This window comes from Equus caballus, chromosome 1 (assembly GCF_041296265.1).
Source record: "Equus caballus isolate H_3958 breed thoroughbred chromosome 1, TB-T2T, whole genome shotgun sequence".
In the NCBI taxonomy this organism is placed as follows: domain Eukaryota; kingdom Metazoa; phylum Chordata; class Mammalia; order Perissodactyla; family Equidae; genus Equus; species Equus caballus.
Genome location: NC_091684.1, coordinates 159,004,055 through 159,024,975, shown reverse-complemented (window position 1 = coordinate 159,024,975; position 20,921 = coordinate 159,004,055). Strand labels below are relative to the sequence as shown.

At 35.5% G+C, this 20,921-nt stretch overlaps 1 protein-coding gene across 3 annotated transcripts in view; it reads right to left on the bottom strand.

Annotated features, from left to right (window-relative positions):
* The window catches only part of UBR1 (ubiquitin protein ligase E3 component n-recognin 1), a 166,349-nt gene that overhangs the window by 65,119 nt on the left and 80,309 nt on the right, over nucleotides 1-20,921 (bottom strand). For all 3 annotated transcript variants that reach the window (XR_001379023.3, XM_070238345.1, XM_023618975.2), the window contains 11 exons: nucleotides 19,886-20,016; nucleotides 18,103-18,241; nucleotides 17,079-17,141; nucleotides 16,712-16,835; nucleotides 16,284-16,391; nucleotides 15,551-15,639; nucleotides 13,728-13,826; nucleotides 12,650-12,807; nucleotides 8,229-8,328; nucleotides 7,304-7,432; nucleotides 2,144-2,324 (listed from right to left, as the gene is read on the bottom strand). Coding sequence is in view for 2 of the 3 variants with exons in the window: in XM_070238345.1 (XP_070094446.1) it covers nucleotides 2,144-2,324; nucleotides 7,304-7,432; nucleotides 8,229-8,328; nucleotides 12,650-12,807; nucleotides 13,728-13,826; nucleotides 15,551-15,639; nucleotides 16,284-16,391; nucleotides 16,712-16,835; nucleotides 17,079-17,141; nucleotides 18,103-18,241; nucleotides 19,886-20,016 (1,321 nt within the window). In the remaining variant the exon portion in view is untranslated. The remainder of the gene's footprint in view (nucleotides 1-2,143; nucleotides 2,325-7,303; nucleotides 7,433-8,228; nucleotides 8,329-12,649; nucleotides 12,808-13,727; nucleotides 13,827-15,550; nucleotides 15,640-16,283; nucleotides 16,392-16,711; nucleotides 16,836-17,078; nucleotides 17,142-18,102; nucleotides 18,242-19,885; nucleotides 20,017-20,921) is intronic.

Below are 20,921 nucleotides of genomic sequence, written 5' to 3'. Positions count from 1 at the left end.
TTGCCAATAATTTCTTGGATACGACACCAAAAGCACTGGCAACCAAAGGAAAAATAAATCAGACTTCATCAAAATTAAAAACTTTTGTGCATCAAAAGACACTAGCAAGAGAGTGAAAAGGCAACCCACAGAATGGGAGAAAATATTTGCAAATCATGTATCTGATAAGTAATTAATATCCAAAATATATAAAGAACCCCAACAACTCAACAACAACCAAAAAATCTGATTAAAAATTAGACAAGGACTTGAATAGACATCTCTCCAAAGAAAATATACACATGGCCAATAAAAACAGGAAAAGATGCTTAATAGTGCTAATCATTAGGGAAACGCAAATCAAAACCACAATGAGATACCACTTCACATCCATTAGGATGGCTACTAAAAAAAAGAAAACAAAATGGAATACCATTCAGGCACAAAAAAGACAAAATTGTCCCATCCACAACAACATGGATGGACCTTGAGGGTGTTATGCGAAATAAGCTAGACAGAGAAAGACAAACACCTCATGATTTCACTCATCTGTGGAAGATAAACAAAAACACAGATAAAGAGAACTGTTTAGTGGCTACTGGGGGAAAGGGGTTGGGGGTTGGGCACAAGGGGTGAAAGGACGCATTTATACAGTGACTGACAAATAATAATGTACAACTGAAATTTCACGATGTTATAAACTATTATGACTTCAAGAAAAAAAAGAAAGCCATGTATGGCTCTGTGGAAAAGGATAAACAATTCAAATATTGGGTCTCTTTGACCCAGTACTACTGTGAAATGAAAGAAAAAAGAAGTGTCAGCAAGGATGTGGAGCAATTGGAATCCTTGTGCACTGCTGGTGGGAACATAAAATGGTGCAGCTGCTATGAACAAGAGTCTAGTGGTTCCTCAAAAAATTAAAAAGTAGGATTTACCTTTTGTTCTAGCAATTCCACTTACAGGTATATACCCCAAAGCATTGAAAACAAGGACTCAAACAGCTATTTGTACACTCACATTCATAGCAACAGTATTCAACATAGCCAAAAGGTGGAAGCAAACCAAGTATCCATTGGTGGCTGAATGGATAAACAAAATGTGGTATATACATACTATGGAATATTATTTAGCCTTAAAAAGGAAGGAATTTCTGACACAAGCTACAACATGGATAAATTTTGAGGACATTATGCTAAATGAAATAAGCCAATTATAAAAGAGTATGTATATGATTTCACTTATATGAGGTACGCAGAGTAGCCAAGTCATCATATATGGAGACAGAAAGTAGAATGGTGGTTGCCACGGGCTGCAGGGAGGTGGAAATGAGGAGTTATGTTGCATAGGTACAGAATTTCAGTTTGGGAAGATGAAAAAAATTCCGGAGATGGATGGTGATGGTTGTACAACAATGTGAATTACTTAATGCCACTGAACTATCAATTAAGAATGGTAAAATTTGCCATTTTATGTTATGTATATTTTACCACAATTAAAAATATAAATATATATACTTCCATAAGTTGTTTAAAAAAAAAACCTGACAGGGCCAATGTACACGGAAATGCAAACCAAAGGATGATTAAAGAAAATCTATTTCTTTCTTTCTTTTAGTGGTGAAAGGAACAGTGACTCAGACAAACCACTGGTGCAATCAGGCCGAGAAGAGGGTTAAAAATCAGCAACAAGATTTTACTATATTTAAATTTCAGTGGGAAATGAGTTAAGTGTATACTATAAGGATCCATTAGTTGAACCAGATAATAAAAGGCACAAGCATCCTTAGATAGACATTCTGGCAACAGCTCTGTGAAGGACAGTGACAGTTCTTAACTGCAGTATCTGATCTGAGTATGTCTGTACAGTCAAGCATTGCATAATGACGTTTCAGTCAATGACAGACAGCACATACAATGGTGGTCCCATAAGATTAGTATCATATAGCCTAGGTGTGTAGTAGGCCATACCAACTAGGTTTGTGTAAGTATACTCTATGATGTTCGTACAATGGTGAAAGTGCCTAATGTTCCATTTCTCAGAACATATCCCAATCGTTCAGTGACACATAACTACATAGAACAAAAATAGAAATGATTCTATTACTCTGAATATCTAGAAAACAAAGCTAATAGAAACACGCAAAAGACAAACACACACTTACCAGCAAGAGTCCTAGAGAGTGGCAGATGTATGCTTACAAGATCTTCAGATACTCTGTAGGACTTAGTTTCCAAAGTATGACCACACAATTGTACTACTGTCTTGCTACTAGACATGAAACTTGTACTGCACCTCATCACAGCTTTGTGACAGTCTTTATAAGCCACTAGTAAGAGTTCTTCCTAAAAGGAAAATGAAAATGCAAATAAATTGACAAATTATCTACTTTATCACATCATTCAATAAATATTTACTAACTGTTCTAAATTAAACTAAATATGTACAAAATTGTTCTACGTATTACTAGGGCTACCTCCACAGGATCCGCAAGCCAGTTGGAAATACAGGACAGATACACACACACTTACAACTAAAGTAAAAAATTCTAAGTACCATGTAAATGGTACGAACTAATCACGTTAAGTGGGCAAAAAAAAAGAATCACAAACAATTGGGAAGACATATTTGTGAAAGTAACTTTAGAGTGAAGTGTAAAACAATATGCAGAATTTAAGTATGGGGAAAAGAGGAGACAGTGGCACTATAAACAGAGACACAGAATAAACAAAAAGAGAAAGAAGAGGAAGTACAACTCCTGTTCAGGCAGTGGCGAGGAATAAAAACTAGACAAACCAAAGGGTTTATGGATGGAATTAATGAGCAATGAAACTGGAAATAGGTCTTGGCATTGACATGTTAATACAGTGATGGTATCTGAAGTATAATAATGTAGTCAACACTGCTTCAAGAATTACTGGGTGTCACTGAAGATAACAGATTGGAGAAGGTAATGTTAGGAGACAAGGAAACCAACAGGAAGATTATTACAAAGTCTAAGTGTAAGGTGATAAGGATCTTGACTAGGGCGGAAGAAATTAGGGCAAAAAAGAATAAACACATAGGCAATAAGTTGGGATTATAAAATACATTTAGGATAAGGAAGACGAATCTGGATGAGTACGGCAGGGAGAGAGAAGTCAAAGGTCACTTTTTTGTTTTTCTTTTTTTTTCATTGCAGTAACATTGGATTAAAACATATAACTTTGAGATGTACATCGTAATACATTTCAAATTCTGTGTAGATTACATCATGTTCACTACCCAAAGACTAATTATAATCCATCACCACACATGTGTGCCTAATCACCCCTTTCACCCTCCTCACTACCCGCTTCCCCTCTAGTAACCACCAATCCAATCTCTGTTGCTATGTGTTTGTTTGTCGCTGTTTTTATCTTCTACTTATGAGTGAGATCATATGGTATTTGACTTTCTCCCTCTGACTTATTTCACTTAGCATGAGACCCTCAAGGTCCATCTATGTTGTCAGAAATGGTCAATTTTATAATTTCTTAAGGCTGAGTAGTATTCCATTGTGCATATATACCACATCTTTTTTATCCATTTGTCCCATGATGGGCACCTATGTTGCTTCCAAGTCTTGGCTTTTGTGAATAAGCCTGCAATGAACATAGGGGTGCATTTATCTTTACACACTTGTGTTAGCAAGTTCTTTGGATAAATACCCAGCAGTGGAATAGGTGGATCATACGGTAGATCTATTCCTAATTTTCTGAGGAAACTCCATACTGCTTTCCATAGTGGCTGCACCAGTTTGCACTCCCACCAACAATGTACAAGGGTTCCCTTCTCTCCACATCCTTTCCAACACTTGTTGTTTCCTGTCTTGTTAATTATAGCCATTCTGATCGGAGCAAGGTGATATCTCATTGTAGTTTTGATTTACATTTCCCTGATAGCTAATGATGTTGAACATCTTTTCCTGTGCCTATTGGCCATCTGTATATCTTCATTGGAGAAATCTCTGTTCACATCTTTTGCCCATTTTTTAATTGGGTTGTTGGTTTTTTTGTTGTTGAGACGTATGAGTTCTCTGTACATTTTGGATATTAACTCCTTATCTGATATATGGTTTGCAAATATCTTCTCCTAGTTGTCAGGTTGTCTTTTCGTTTTGTTGATGGTTTCCTTTGCTGTGCAGAAGCTTTTTAGTTTGATGTAGTCCCATTTATTCATTTTTTCTTTTGTTTCCCTTGCCCAGTCAGACATGGTAATTGAAAATAGGCTGCTAAGACTGATTTCAAAGAGCATGCAGCCTAAGTTTTCTTGTACGAGTTCCACGGTTTCAGATCTCACATTCAAGTCTTTAATCCATTTTGAGTTGATTTTTGTGCATGGTATAAGATAATGGTCTACTTTCATTCTTTCACATGTGGCTGTTCAGCTTTCCCAACACCATTTATTGAAGAGATTCTCCTTTCTCCATTGTATGCTCTTGGCTCCCTTGTTGAAAATGAGCTGTCCATATATGTGTGGGTTTATTTCTGGGCTCTCAATTCTGTTCCATTAATCTGCATGTCTGTTTTTGTGCCAGTACCATGCTGTTTTGGTTACTATAGCTTTGTAGTGTATTTTGAGATCAGGGAGTGTGATACCTCCAGCTTTGTTCTTTTTCCTCAGGGTTCCTTTGTCTATTTGGGGTCTTTTGTTGTTCCATATAAATTTTAGAATTCTTTGTTCTATTTCTATGAAAAATGTGGTTGGAACTTTGATCGGGATTGCACTGAATCTATAGATTGCTTTGGGAAGTATTAACAAAGTTAATTCTTCCAATTCAAGAGCATGGAATATCTTTCCGTTTCTTGGTGTCTTTTTCAATTTCTTTAACAATGTTTTATAGTTTTCAGTATATAGATCTTTTACCTCTTTGATTAACTTTATTCCTAAATATTTTATTCTTTTTGTTGCAATTGTAAATGGGATTGTATTCTTAATTTTTCTGCTACTTCATTGTTAGTGTATAGAAATGCAACTGATCTTTGTATGTTGATGTTGTATCCTGTGACTTGACTGTACTCATTTATTATTTCTGAAAGTTTTTTAGAGGATTCTTTAGGGTTTTCTATATATAAAATCATGTTGTCTGCAAATAGAGACAGTTTCACTTCTTCTTGTCCAATTTGGATCCCAAAGGTCACTTTTTAAAACAGTGTCTCTCACACTGATTTTACCTTGAAAAAGGAATTCTATGGTCAAATAAATTTCAGGAATATCCCTCTTGGAAACTGGCACATTGACTAATAAACGGTTTGAGAAGTTCAGGGGCTTAAAAAAATTCTGTTTGATTTTGTTCAACCTAGCATTTTCCAATCTTATGTGAAGATAGAACTATTTTCCCCCCAAAAATCTCTTAACATTTAACACACAGAATACAGTGGCTCTGAGATTTCCTGCATGGATGAATGTATCAATTGTAGTGTCGTTACCAGAACAAGGGAAGTCAAGAAGAGAAAACACCAGTTGGAAGAAGAAGGAAATGATGAGGAATCTTTTTTTTTTTTTGAGGACAATTAGCCCCGAGATAAACATCTGCTGCCAATCCTCCTCCCTTTGCTGAGGAACACCGGCCCTGAGCCAATATCCGTGCCCATCTTCCTCCACTTTACATGTGGGATGCCTACCACAGCATAGAGGGCTTGCCAAGCGGTGCCATGTCCACACCTGGCATCCGAACTGGCGAACCCTGGGCCACCGAAGCAGAACGTGCACACCCAACCACTGACCCAGGAATCAATTTAATATATTCTGAGTTTGAAATACAAATGTAAGATTTAAGCAGGAGTATCTAGCACACAAACAAAGTGATACTATAGCTTGGGAGAGTCATCTCTATGAAAGTTTTAATTGAGGTGGTAGGAATAAATGATCTATAGAGAAGATATTGGGGATTGTCTCATTTAGTAGGCAAAGGAACTGGAGGGAAAAGGCAATCACTGAATGAAAAGGGTAATCAATAACAGAAATATTAGGATAATATAGGTTTGTGAAAATCAAGGGGAAAGGAAGTTTCAAAAAGACTAAGGTACTCAACAGAATGGAATGCTACAGACATATTAAGTAGCATAGGGACTTAGAGAAGACCTCTGAATTTGGTTACTAAATAGTTCCTTTGAAATTTTTTCAAAAAGCAGTTCCTCTCAATTGGTAGAGGCAGAAGCTAGACTTTGAAGAAGTTTCAGAGGCTAAAGAGTGACGACAGTAAATGTAGGTTGACTTCAGAAGGTTTAGGAGATGTCAAGATGAACAGTACACGCTTTGATCTCATCTCCAACAATTACGCATACCCTCCATAAGGGTGAGGGGAGCCAAAAAATACGTGCTGTGGCTAGTTGCTGGACAGTATTTCCTGTCCTTATTGTTCTATAAAGCTACTGTGTCTATTGTGTCTGTGAGTGTGACTGCCACTCTGAACCTGCGACCAACTGCTGGTGGTGAAGCAGAAGAAAAGAGGAAAAAAGACAGATAGAATACAGTTCACAGAGGTAGCAAAGACCAGTAAGGGAGTTTTTATTTTTGTTTTTAAGGATAGGGGAGTCCTGTGTGTTTAGAGGCAGATGAATGAAAGAGTGAGGAATACCAGAGGAGACAACCAAGTAAGCAAACTCCAGGAAGAAATAATCTAAGGATGGGACCAAGAGCCTAGGTAGAGAAAATTAGTTTTAGAAAGCATGAAAAGATGGAGACCGAGAGTGAAGATACAGAGAAACTTAGTTACTGAATAGACTACGGTGAGAGGTACAAACACACCAGAGAAGATGAAAGAATTCACTCAGATAATGTCAATTTTCTCAGAACAGAAATGAGGCCATCTTTCCAAAAGGGAATCTGGCATATGACTATGTGCTTAAATAGGGTTATGGCCTAAAATTACTGCTTAAGGAAATACATTAGTTCTATATTTTGAAATTAATTTTCTTAACGGTTTAACATACACAACAAATCTCTTGATTGAATAAATATCCACCTTTCTCCATTGTTGGAACATGTAAAAGTCTACGCGATCCTAATTTTCATATTATTAATATTCATACCCAAGGAAATAAATAAATAAATAAATGCGTGCTGTATTTTTTAAACCCCACTATTCCCAAAGATAAATGAAACTACTATGGGGCACATTTTCTAATTAAATGTAAAAAACTGAATTTTCCTCCTAAATTTAATAAGACAAATTCAAATATATAAGAAACTACTTAAATAATAAAACTTTATATCAAGGAAGTTGCAACATAAAACTATATTATTAATAACCATTAGAGCACTTAAAAAGGCACTGATTCTACTAACGAATTTAACTTACATCACAAGCGCACCACTCTTGGAACATGAGTAAAATATTCTTCAATTGCATCTGTATAGCAATGGCAGCCTCCCAGTCAGGATCCACTTCTATGTGTTGCCCAACCTGTCTTCTGATTTCTTCCATTCCCTGCAAGAAAAAAGGGGTTAACATACATGAATGGGCCCCCTTTCTTTGCTCTTCTACTTGCAAAATAAAAAACTGTCAGGATTCATATTCATATACGCATAGCTTTTTTTTTTTGAGGAAGATTTAGCCCTGAGCTAACATCTGCTGCCAATCCTCCTCTTTTTGCTGAGGAAGACTGGCCCTGAGCTAACATCCGTGCCCATCTTCCTCTACTTTATATGTGAGATGCCTGCCACAGCATGGCTTGCCAAGTGGTGCCATGTCTGCACCCTGGATCTGAACTGGCGAACCCCAGGCCGCTGAAGCAGAACATGCGAACTTAACTGCTGTGCCACCGGGCCAGCCCCTATGCATAGCTTTTTAACATGACTGTTATATTAGGACAGAATGCATGGGTTCAGATCCCAACTGTGTCACTTTCTAGCTTTTTGAGCCTGGTCAAATTATTTCTAAGCTTCAATTCCCTTATATGTAAAATGGGGATAATAATAACTACCTCATAAGATTGCTATGAGGCTCAAAAGAGATAATGCACATAAAGTGCTTACTACAGTATCACATAGTAAGCATTCAATAAATATTAATAGTAATAGCAATAGTTAACTAAAGCATACAGAAAGATCTATTGGAGCAGGAACAGTGAGACAGTGTTTAAATTTTATTTCTACTTTGCTAGATAGATTCTTCCACAAATAAAAATGACAACTTGCTAAAAAAATAAAACAAAACATGCAAGATTAGGGTTAAATTTTTTAAAATAAATTTATCTTACTGATGTACAGAAGAACTATAATACCTGCATACAAGTAAGAATCTTCAAAAAAGACCGAAAACCTTCAAGGAACTGTATTCTTAATCTTTCTGTCCATACTGTGGGCTTGCTGATCAGGATATACCTATCATTTCAAGAGACAAAGAAATATTTCACTTTCCTATTTTGAGATAATTTTAAGGTTCTCAGGGCTACAGACAATGTTGATTCATCAAAATTGTGGATTCTAATTTCTTACAATAATTAGAAACTCTGGGCAATGCTAGAATTATACCAGCAAAACGTGACTGCTCTGTCTTTGAGAGAGGTAGTTGTCAAAGCTAAGCCTGACTTCTCCACTCAGAAGTTAGTCTGATTAAGTGAACTTAGAAGCGACCTAGGCTGTCACAACTGGATAAACACAGTATAGATTTTCTAGGACTGTTCGTACCCTTCATCCAAAGGGCCAGCTGAAATCCCTCAGCCTCAAAATGAGGGTCAAAACTGCATGTGCAGGATGTATGCTATTTGCATGGACAAACTATTTTAGAATATTTTGTGAACTATAAAATATTTATTGTGCATTAAAATTACACACTTTTCCCCAAAGTCATGCAGTCGTGAGAATTACAGAAAATGTGCAACATGACTTTGGTCTAAAAGGATTCAACACCTTTGTTGTTGCTGCTGGGGGTTTGGGGCCGGGGGGGTTGGGGTGGGGGGATCAGGAGATTTGAAACAGATTTCCTACCTCCAAGTTTTCTTAACCCAGAACTTGGAAGAAGGATGTAAAGCACCTACGTCATCTTGGCTTGCACATCAGGATATATTTGTTTCAAAAAATAAACAGGCCCATTTTACCCTACAATTTACAAGATCAATATTTCTTTTGGTTGTAAAGACAATGACTGGTTTCATATCCAATGGGAACAATGTTTATCATGAAACGACTTCTCAAGAAGAAATCATAATGATTATTAAAAATTATTTTGCACTCAATCAATCCAAAGCAATTCCTGTTACACACCAGTGTAGTGGGGATAACAGATACGTATACTGGACACTGCAATCCAAATGCTAAGCGCCAAAAAAAGGGTACAAGGGAAGTAATGTAGGAACATAAAAAAAGACAAGACAACAAAGATAGGGAATTGTCTTTTTTTAACTTGGAAAGATAGTAGGGATTGTGGCTTAATTGTTCCTTTTTTAGATATCCATTAATATGTTGAAAGTACATTAAAAATACAATCATCAGGACTTTACCAAAGAAATAACTTTGAAATACACTAATTACCTTCTAAATCTTTCTTTTAAAATCAAAGTAAAAAAGACTGAAGTTTAAAACCTGTCACAATGAACGAATGGCATCAAAGTTTGGTTGTTTTCTAGAGTACTGCTACTCAAAATATGCTACACAAACCAGAAGCATCAACATCACCAGGGTGTTCTTTAGAAATGCATAGTCTTAGGTTCTACTCAGACCTACTTAATAATAACCTGCATTTTAACAAGCTCTCCAAATGATTTGTAGTCACATTAAAATTTGAAAAGCACTGATGTGGAGAAAAGAACATACATTTCTAGTTTCTAGTGACATCACATAGCATGCCTTACCTCTGTAGCAGACCTAGCAAGTAAAGAAGACCTAAGGGACAGGAAAAAAGGAAAGAGTAAGGAAGGAAAGGAAGAGAAAAGCAGTCTGTAGATATAAATAGGAGGCAAAAGCAGTGGAAGGAGAGGGAGAAAACCGAGGATAGGGTGGGAGAGTAAGGGGGTGATCTGGTTTGAGAGTCTGCTACACTTTTCGGAAACAGGAAGGAATAGGTTAGAGTAAGAAAAGGATAATATTCACTTAGTAGAACCAAGGTTCAACTGCATCTCTTTCCTAAGTTTCAGTTCATAGTGATTTAGCAACAGAAAAACAAAGTATCCCAACAGATAGCTTCCAAAGAGTGACTGACAAACGAGACTAAACAAAGATATTTATTTAGAACGAGGGAGGTAATAATCCCTTCCTTCTACTAGGATGACCTCAGTATACTGTGTTTGTTTCTTGGCATATACCTTAAATGGTATACATTCAACTAAAACAGGTTCAGCAGAGAAGGACAGTGATTCCGAAGACATTTTAAACACGAAATGGGTACAGCTAAAGAAACTGATGCAATTTAATCTAGCGAAGACTTGGCAGATATGTCTGCTGTCTTTAAATACTTTTTCAAGTTAAATGAGGATTGAAGTGGTTCTGAAAGGACAAAGGGAGAGCTAGAACAACAGAATGAAAGCTACAAAAAGACAGAGTTCAATATAAGATAAGAAACTTTCTAACAGTTGGAAGGAGTTACTCAAAGGTTGGAATGCACTGATTTGAAAGAATGAAAATTTCTTGAGGCAGGCTGAACAGAGCTTCTAGTAGTACCAATAAACTTATTTCATGTTGAGGTACAGCCAGATAAGCAGCATATAAGGCGAATCTACGGAGAGCTACAAATTCTGGGAGAATTTAGACTTTATTCTGCAAACAATTTGTGATTATTTCTAAATGATTTAAAAGCAGGGTTTCACGAAGAAGTGGTGAAATCAATAATTATATGGGGAAAGAATAAGATATAACTACAAAATTTCTACAAGACACTGAGAAAATGGGACTCAGAAATTATTTGTTAAATGAAAGGTATATTTGCTTGGTGTTTTAGGCCATGTCTCAGAGAAGGTTTTGTTGTTTGTATATTCTGTGAGGCTACATGATGTAGTGAAAGGAATGTGTGTTTTACAGATAAACAGCGCTAGGCTCAAATCTAAGTTCTGCCACTTACTAGCTTTGTGACCTTAGGGAAACAATTATAATCTACAAATAAAGATTAAATCATCTACCTTAAAAGTGCTGCAAGAAGAAAATGAGGTAAAATAAGCAAATTCCTTGCCACATAGCAGTTACTAATAAATAACACAGGACTCTTGTGAGAGTGAATTACATAAGAACATATATGATAAGTCTAGCACAGGATCTGCTGAACAGGTGCTCAAAATATGTTAATTTTCCCTTCTTGTCATTAGAGATATCTCTAAATAGGTAAGGATGTTGGAGAGGAGTTGTAAGCATCAGAAGAGTGGGGAAATGTTAGTTACCTTATAAATCAAGGACTTTCAAGTTTTACCATACAGTTATGTATCTAAGGATGTTTTGGCTCTAAATTATTCACCATGGAGAAAAACTATAGTCAGAGATAAACAATAAAATAAAATAAAAAGATAAAACAACAATGTGACTATGCATCACTTCTCTGGATATAAAAATAACTCAGTTACAAGAATACTTCATAGTAATGAGAGCCTAGGTAAAGAGATTCATGCTGTACAACAGACCAAAGAATGATGAATACACTGATTTAATACTGATAACTTTAAGTAGTGCCACTGGAAGTTTTTGTGTATTTTGTTTGTTTTGCGTAACGTAATTTATGCATAATTTGTGAATCACACTGGCTAAATGGTGGCTCATTACTGAATTCATCTACCATCTCTACTTGTACTGAAGATATAACAATTTACAGAACTTTATTCGAAACTGAGGAATTGGTTTTGAGGCAAATTGAGGAAAAGGTTTTGAAGCATTTTCCTTAGTAATATGAAGGATCTAACGCATGGTTCCAGAAATCTTCAAATGTACTTTTTAAATAGACTAACTATTTCTAAGTTGGTTTGGAAGCCTATTTGTTTCCACCTCTCTAAACTTACATAGTCGCTAAAACAAGTGAATAAAATTAGAATGATTTTTTTTCCCCACTAAGGACTATAAATCATATATACCTTAGAGCTCTTTAAAGAGCAAACTAAATGAAATATATTTTGTCTTAATATATTCTCAAAAGAATTTTTGAAGTTTATGAGTAATTGAATAGTTGGTATATCATAACCCTTATAATATTCACTATTTCTAAAATAAATGGAAATTTATTTCTTTTAAAAGTTCAACAATCTCAAATGTGATTCCAACTTTAGTTTAAAAAGAAAATCTTCATTCTCTTCAGGGGAAAACAACTTAAGAAACCTAGGACGAATATCAGTAACTTGGTTATATGTATGAAAAAGGAAGTTATAAAGAAATTCACATCAAAAAGATCATCTGAAACCATGCGCAAAGGGACAAGAGGGACAGAACAAAAGCGCAGTGAGTGGGAGTGAGTAGAAGCCACAGGAATTACGATGGAAATTCATTTAGTGACCTCAAGAGACCCTAAGCTCCTGTGACAGGCCCCTCCTCAGTACTTTATTAACCTGGTTTTAACTCTATAAGAAGTCTTCACTTAAAATATTGACATGAGACAGTAACAGTTTGTTGTATTTGCCATCATTAAAAAGAGAAACCTAGATAACCAAAAGGATCAGAGGTTTATTTATAAGACAGAACAAACAAACACACCGTGTTTAACAAGTACTCTCACCTTTTGACTTGAACAACTTACTTTAGATCACATATTACTGCATATACTCTTCCCAATTTGTCCTGGCTATAACCCTGGAAGTTGAATTTATTGTTTCTGTCCAAGTACTCAGGCAAAACTTCTAGTAGTGTTTCAGTAATGACAGAGATAACATTCTGCTCTTCAATAAGATGTCGGGCCTGCAGAATATTTCAAGAATATTATCTTTCATACTAACTCATTAGAGTATGGACTTAATTTATTCATTCATTTGGTTGGTCAATAAATCATTTTTAATAAATGTTTACTGACTATCAAACGTAGCCTTTAGTCTCACAGAAGAGCAATTTCTGAGAGGTTATTTTTAAAAGTAAAAATTCCATACTCTTCAATAACTAGAAAACACTTGGTTGGACATCCCAGACCGATTACACAGATTATTGACATAAATGTTTACCATTGGTAATCACACATGACAAAGTAGAACAAACACAGATATACTTCATGACTTCTATCACATTACTATCTATTTTGGCACCTCTCCCTAACTCGCAATCCAACATCTCTCCCCCGTTCTTTTCTCTGGCCTTAGAAACAGGAAAGTAGGAATAGTTAACCGAACTGTCCAGAAGAAACAGGAAAAGAAGTAGTACACAAAGGAAGCAGAGTCCTCCACTCTCCTCCCAGGCCCACAAAGCAACATGTCTCATGCAAATGCCTGACTATCATTCTCTCCTCCTGCTTTGTTGTATCTTAATCTCTCCCCTTCCTCCCCTCTTCACCCCCAATAATAACTAAACAAAAGGACAGAAAAAAACTGTTTAATATTGAAAATGCATTGCTCCTAAGTTACTCTAGAAACTGACAAACCAGCTCTGGACTTCATCAGGACTTTTGGACAAAGGTAGGGCCATCACTCCCAGTCCTCAAGTTCCTGGTCCTTGGATACCACTAAAGGATTATTCACACGCAGACACCACTGAGGTATTATTCAATTTTCCAAATTAGCCCAACATAGTGATTCTGACATTGACTTAGTTTGATTCAACATTGAGCAAAATTCTTAAAAAGCAAAACAAGTTTTCCTTAGAAACATTGCAAAGAAATGATCAATACATACCAGAGTAGGAACAGTAAACATCTGAACTGAGAGTGCAGTTACAGAGATACTTCTGTCATGATCATCACTGATATAGTCCTTCTGCAGCTGTTTATAATACTGAAAGATATAATAATAATAGAGAATCAACTATAAATGACTGCCAAAAACGTTTAAAATCCCAATTTTAACAGCTGCTGCAAATTTATTTCTATGTACAAGATGACAAGTATTATAATTCCTATTTCTTAAGGGAAGATAGTATGTTCAACAAAAATATATTAGAGGAGAAAAAACAAAAGACCAAATATGAATTGAGCTACCCAATCTAGCAGAGCTTGAAATGAGAACTATAAAATACCAAAAACAAACAAACACAGGTAAAATCACAGAGGGCTGCAATGGTACAGTATATCCTTTCTCCAAACAGAATCTGGGGCAATCTTTAGCAGATTCTATCCCAGTGGTATAGGGCAGGGGCTATATTTAAAGTATTTAAAAACTGATATTACCCAGAAAACCAACCAATCAGATTCAATTCAGCCTTAAACAGAATAGATGCTGGATGCAAGTAACTTCTTAAACTTTCATATAACTTACAACTTCTATATTGGTGCATACCAGCTGAAAATCAACCCTGAGATATTGGGAGAACAAAAGTAATAATACATCCAGTCATGTGTCAAACATAGTGCTAGATCCTTGACCTATATACTCAATTTTATCCATTAGAATTCCTACAAAGTTTAAGAGATAATAATGGTATACCAAAAAAATATCCTCTAAGTAGGGAGAATTGCTTTTCTGCAAGAAAAAAAAATCATGTCAGATCACACATATGGTCTAATATTCTATTTCTAAAGAGTTGTGGAAGAATACAGTTGACATTTTGAGTTGTGATTATCTTTCAACAAACAAAATATCTTAGTTACTTTTAACAATTTACTGGGGGCTGGCCCCGTGGCCCAGTGCTTAGGTTCGGCATACTCCACTTTTGTGGCCTGGGTTCACAGGTTCAGACCCCATGTGCAGACCTCCACTACTTGTCAGCCATGCTGTGGCAGTGACCCACATATAAGATGGTGGAAGACTGGCACAGATGTTAGCTCAGGGCTAGTCTTCCTCAGCAAAACAAAAGAAAAACCAATCTACTTCATTTCTCTTCGACAGTCATTACTATTTCACTCTCTGCTTCCAATTCCATCCTGAGTCCTACCTCTGTCCTAAGTCTTACAGAACTGTCTGCAATTCAAAATCAGAGGAACCAACAAGTATTTATTGAATACTTTTGTATAAAGTAAAGTAGAAGATTGAAAGAAGTCCCTGATCTGTATTACCTTGCAATCTAACTTGAGAGACAGGCAAAAAATATATAACAATGTAAGGAATATAGAAAAGATCAATAAAACAATATTAAAAAGCTGTGAGTTTGATCTTTATGTTTTAGCCTCAAACAGTTAAGCCTAACTCTTGCCCATCTAATTCCTGCCTCCCTTTAGCATGCATATCTCTTACTTTTCCCTGCTAAGCCTCTCAACTTATCACTTCTACTCTTGTTATAATTTTACTAACAGGCAAATGACTAGGAAGGATGAGTGCATGTGTGAATACAGTAACTTCCCATTGCTCTGTCTAGACAAATACTAGGTCATTTTCCACCTATCTCCTCTCCCAGAAATACTGTTTCCATCCTACCAAATGAGAAAATAAATGAACTTTGACAAAGAAATGAATCATAAAATTAAATTCGTGATTCATGATTATCCCCTTTGTTTCTATTATTTCATTTACAAAAACAGTTTTCTATTTCTATTTATTGGTATCTATTTATAAAGAGCAATTACCTTCACAAATTCCATAGCAAAGTATTTTTTGTATTCCATCTCCATAAAAAAACTGCTGAAGATCAATTCGTGAAGGATCTTACGGGCACCTATAGATCATATTTTGGGGAAGTGGGGGAGTATCATCAAGGCAAAAAAAAATTCCAGCTATTAGAAGTGGCAGAATATTGTAAGAATATTTCACATGCTAATAGACCTCAAGGACCTGATTATGAGCATTTATTACATTAACACTTAATAGCTAGAATTTAAAATACATACATATATTGCCTTTTCCCTCTTTCTCTGTACCCCCTCACTACTTTATATTACTTGATTCTACCTCTCCCAACCCTTCTCCTTTCCTTTTTACTCTATTTCACTCAAAAATACTCTTACTTTGTATCTTCCCTTCTCCATCCCTTGTAGCCTTTCTCTCACCTTTTGCTTTTTGTTCTTTGTCTGGATTTAAAGTGAAAATTAATATAGCTTTAATAATGGCATTACTACATGAATATATATACACACTTTTTTACTGGCCCTGACTAAATGAAAAGGCACTATAATTAAAAGGCAATATCCCTGGGTTTTAACAGAGAAGAATACACATTGATTGATTAACCCTACCTTAAAGTATAATATCTTATCAATGAAGATCACTGATTTAATAAACAAAAGAGAGATCATAGCTCCACTTTAAGGTCATAATCTTCCTTTGCTTCATGGCAAGCAGCATAAGCAAAGATCTACCTACCTTTATAAAGCTTTGCATCCCAAAGCATTAACCTGCTTATGAGACAGGGATTCGCAGAGCCAGGTTCTTCTCTAAGGCATGCTTGGCAAAAGATCTGTCTAAAGTCACCTACAAATAAAAGACATGTAACTTTTATACTTAAAATATTTCTCCCAAAAGTACGTTTCCTAAAATAACATGCGAAAAAATTAACATTAATCCTCTCAAACTTGATGCCAAGAATAATTCTGTCAACATCAAAGAAGCAAGAGCCAATAAAATATTATTTATAGCACCTGAAATGCAATTCTGAAAATTAATCAAAATGTATAGACAACAAAAAATGAAGAAACAAATTTTACTTTACACTCGATATTTTAAAATTTGTGGCTATTTTTAAAAAAACACAGTATTTTAGGAGAAATAAGAAAAACAGGCTAAATGCTTACTTGAATAGCTCATAATTTTGTTCATCCAGGAGCCAAGACGCAAAGCAAATTTCTGATGAGCCATAACCTCAGAATGTAATACTTCTACATGAAGTGGATGCTGAGAGACGTTTTCTGAGTGACTCTACAAATGGAAGAAGTATTTAAAAAAAAGAAAACTAGTTTTAAAATTTTTGTTTTAACTAAGTAATCTACTCAAAAAAAAAAATCACATAACCCTTGCAGTTTCAAAGCTCTGGGTCTAAATGCCCCAATCCTATCTTTACTTAGGATGCCAAACTACTCAATAATATAATCATTCTATTTGGGCTCTTGTAATGTGTATTCCTCCTAAAATTCTCTTTTTGTCCCTAATTCAGAAAATTACCTTTATATCTTCCTTTGCTTCCTGGCAAGCAGCAAAAGCACCTGCTTTAACAGCCCGACGACCCTAATTATAGACAAAAATAAGAATTAAGTAGTGGAATGACAATCCCAATCAACAAGTAATATACAGCCCAAAGACCTAAAGAGCTCTAAATTATTAATCACTTGTCAACTGCCTAAAAGTTGCAAGATGGGCAATACCTGGAAGATAAACACAAATGTTTAATACCTTTATGAAGTTTCAGAACTTTCCATACCACTATTAGAGAATTTCTGTACACTAGGATGCTGGATTTCCTGCTTGGCAAGAATGTCAGTTCTTTACTTATTTCTATCCAATAATAATAACGCAGGCTTACTAAACTTCTGCTATATGTTTTAAACACTTTTCATGAATGACTGAAAGTTCCTCAACGCGTGTTCCATAACACACTTCTGGTCCACTGGTGGTGTGGCCAGAATATTGATTCCTCAAGTCCTAGAATCACTACACTAATTATTAATTGCTAATGTCATGCTGCTTCTTACAATATATTAGATTCCTCTTACGGGCAGGGATTAGTTTACTATTCCTTCTATATACCTGAGGAACACATTTTGCTTTGGATGGATATTAAATAAAAGCTAAGCCATAGAATCAATATTATTCTAAGAATAGTTTTAATAAACAACATTAAAACCTCACAAATGATCAACTTTTCCTAATTCATGCATTTATTCATTCATTCAATAAATAATTATAGAAACAGACTAAACTTGAACTGACAATCTTAACTACTCTTTGCCAAATATATTCAGTAACTTTCTAATAAATTAGAATAAAAGAGGAAAGTTAAAAAGAGTTATCTAAAATTATGATACATACAGAAAAATCAAGTTTTAACCAATTTACTTGGAATATAAGGAATAAATGAAGATGGTTGTACCTAACACAATACTAAGGCATTTGGCAAGAGCTCAGTCCACACTTGACTTCTAGAAAGCTGAGGCAAGACAGCAGCACAATTCAAATGAAGCTCACAAACCTCTTTGTCTATGGCAGTGGTGTGCAACTGGGCCTCTGCAAGCTCACAGTCAAGAGCTCTTTGTAGACTATATATGACATGGTCATATGAATGGTGTTCATCATTGAAAAGTACACAATAATATCTTTCATTTTTCTCCCTGTTAAAAAAAAGATATATATTCAAACACTATAACAAATAAACAAAAGAAAATGTGAAAAGTGACTAAAATACAACACCTGTACTGAAGCAGCACTGTGTAGTCTCTTACATATAAGAAACTACCAGTGTAAAACTGATACAGGAAATGATTTTAAGGGTACAGTGCCATGAAAGTTTAAAAGCCGTGATAAATGTATTACCTTTTCCATTTTTTCCCACGATTTTTCTTATTACTTTCAGTTTAGTCGCAGTATGTCTTTAATACCACTCTTAACTCTTACTAATCTCCCATTTTGACAAAGGGAGACAGGCCTTGGGCTCAGAACCTTCAAGCAGGCAATGATAAATAATAAGATTTTATTTATTTTATTGAATTTATCTTTGTTTTTACCTTCTATTTATTTTAAGTGATACTAGTTTTTTTGTTGTTGTCTTTGTTTTTGTTTTTTTGGTGAGGAAGATTGGCCCTCAGCCAACATCTGTTGCCAATCTTCCTCTTTTTGCTTGAGGAAGATTGGTGCTGAGCTAACATCTGTGCCAATCTTCCTCTATTTGGTATGTGTCACACTGCCACAGCAGGGCTTGAGGAACAGTGTGTAGGTCGACGCCCGAGATGCAAATCCATGAATCCCGGGCCACCAAAGCGGAGCATGCAAACTTAACCACTATACCACCAGGCCGGCCCCAGTGATACTAGTTTTATAGTACGTTTAAGTCAAAAAAAAAAAAAAGTATACAGATTTAAAGTGCCAGCACTACCACTTAACTGAGACCTTGGACAGGTTGCTTAGATTTTAATCTTGCTAAGATGACAGTGTCTCTTCCATCTCTAAGAAGAGTATAACATCTATATTTGAAAGCAGTGTGAGGATCTTACAAAATATGTGAAAAAAGCTGTCATAGGTTACATTAATATCAGATGTTATTATCAGTTTTAAATAATTTACAATATGTTTTTACAATACACTCAATTGATCCTCATAATTCTAAGGGGCAGATTTTCTCAGGCCTCTTCTAACTTAGAAAACAGAGGCTCAAAAAGACTTCTCCCTGGTCTCAAAGCCAACAAACAGGGAGAAGGACTAGTATTCAGATCTGTGAACCTGCAGTCCAGTGCTGCTGTTACATACACACGCACACTTAAGCAACTCTCTCTTCAGGCAGGCAGACTGCTAGTATTATGTTTACCAACACAAAGTCACTTAAAGACTTTAACTGATATTTGAAATTAAATCAACTGTATTTGAAATTAAAACCTTTGTGGACACAATCTCTGACGACCTTTATTTTCCCAAGCAGTTTATGGCCCAGCAAGAGTCAAAATAACACATTTAATATCTTTATAAATTAAAATTCTTAATTCTCTCTCCTTCTAAAATAAAACAATAAAAAAAAATCAGTAAACTCAAAGAACAATGGCATTTAGATTTGTGATGCTATTACAGAGACAGAAAAATTCCCACAAGGCCCAAACTTTATCTTCATATCAGGTCTGGAATTCCCTTTTGCATTTGTAAGTTAACAGTAAATACTACTGTCACTGAAAGACTTACGGGTGTTGGAAATTGCTGATTTTCAGGTTAAAATTTTGCAATATAAATAACCACCACTAAAACTTCTCTCTTTTGAAAAATTTCCTTACCTTATCCGGAGTTCAGGAGGCAGTTCTTTTTCCTCTTCCCATATAGTCATTTCTACGATATATTTTATCACTGCAGGGAATATTTTCCTGGCTTGGGCAATTACCTCTTCATTCAATGGACAACGTAAATTCTGTAAGAAAGTACAGAAAAACATACTACCAACACTGTATACAAATAAATGGATGAGGAAGATGTGATTAATTTATAGTAATTATTTTGATGAATTCATTACACCATCCTCCAGGAATGAATTTAAGTTGAGCTGAAGAGGGTAGCTATTAACATCAGTTTAACTTAACTCCTTGTGGCCACGTTAGTGCTACAGATGACAGAAAGGAAAGGAGGCAGAATCATGAAGCCCCCTCTTTTAGTGATGCTCTCCCTTATGAATGTTCTTCTCTGCCTTTCTGAGTAGCCTAATTACAACAGTATCAAAGAATAACTGGTTATCCCTTACAGCTTACAGAAAACTTTTCTTATAATTTATTTCAACTGATCCTGATAGCCACTCTGTAAGAAAGGCAGAGAATTAATGACATTTAAAGGATAAGGAACCCATCTAAGGTCAAAGAGCCTATAAATAGCAGAAGCAAGACCAAAACCTGGATCTTTTGACTCCCACAAAAAAAACAATGTTCTTTTCATTACAGAACATCACTTCCTTAATAAAAAGCTTGTTCAAACCAATCAGTTAAAAAATGCATTTAAATGCTCTAAATCATAAGCCATTAGGGAAATGCAAGTCAAAACCACAATGAGATAACTAAGGGTGGCTATAATCAAAAAAGCAGATAATAACAAGTGTTTGCCAGGATATGGAGACATTTGAACCCTTATACACTGCTGGTAGAAATGTAAAATGATGTAGACAATTTGGAAAGCAGTCTGACAGATGCTCAAAACGATAAATATAGTTACCATGTTACCTAGCAAATTCCACTCCTAGTATCTATCCACAAGAAATGAAAACATATGGCAGCATAAAACCTTATACATAAATATTCATAGCAGCACTATCCACAATAGCCAAAAAGT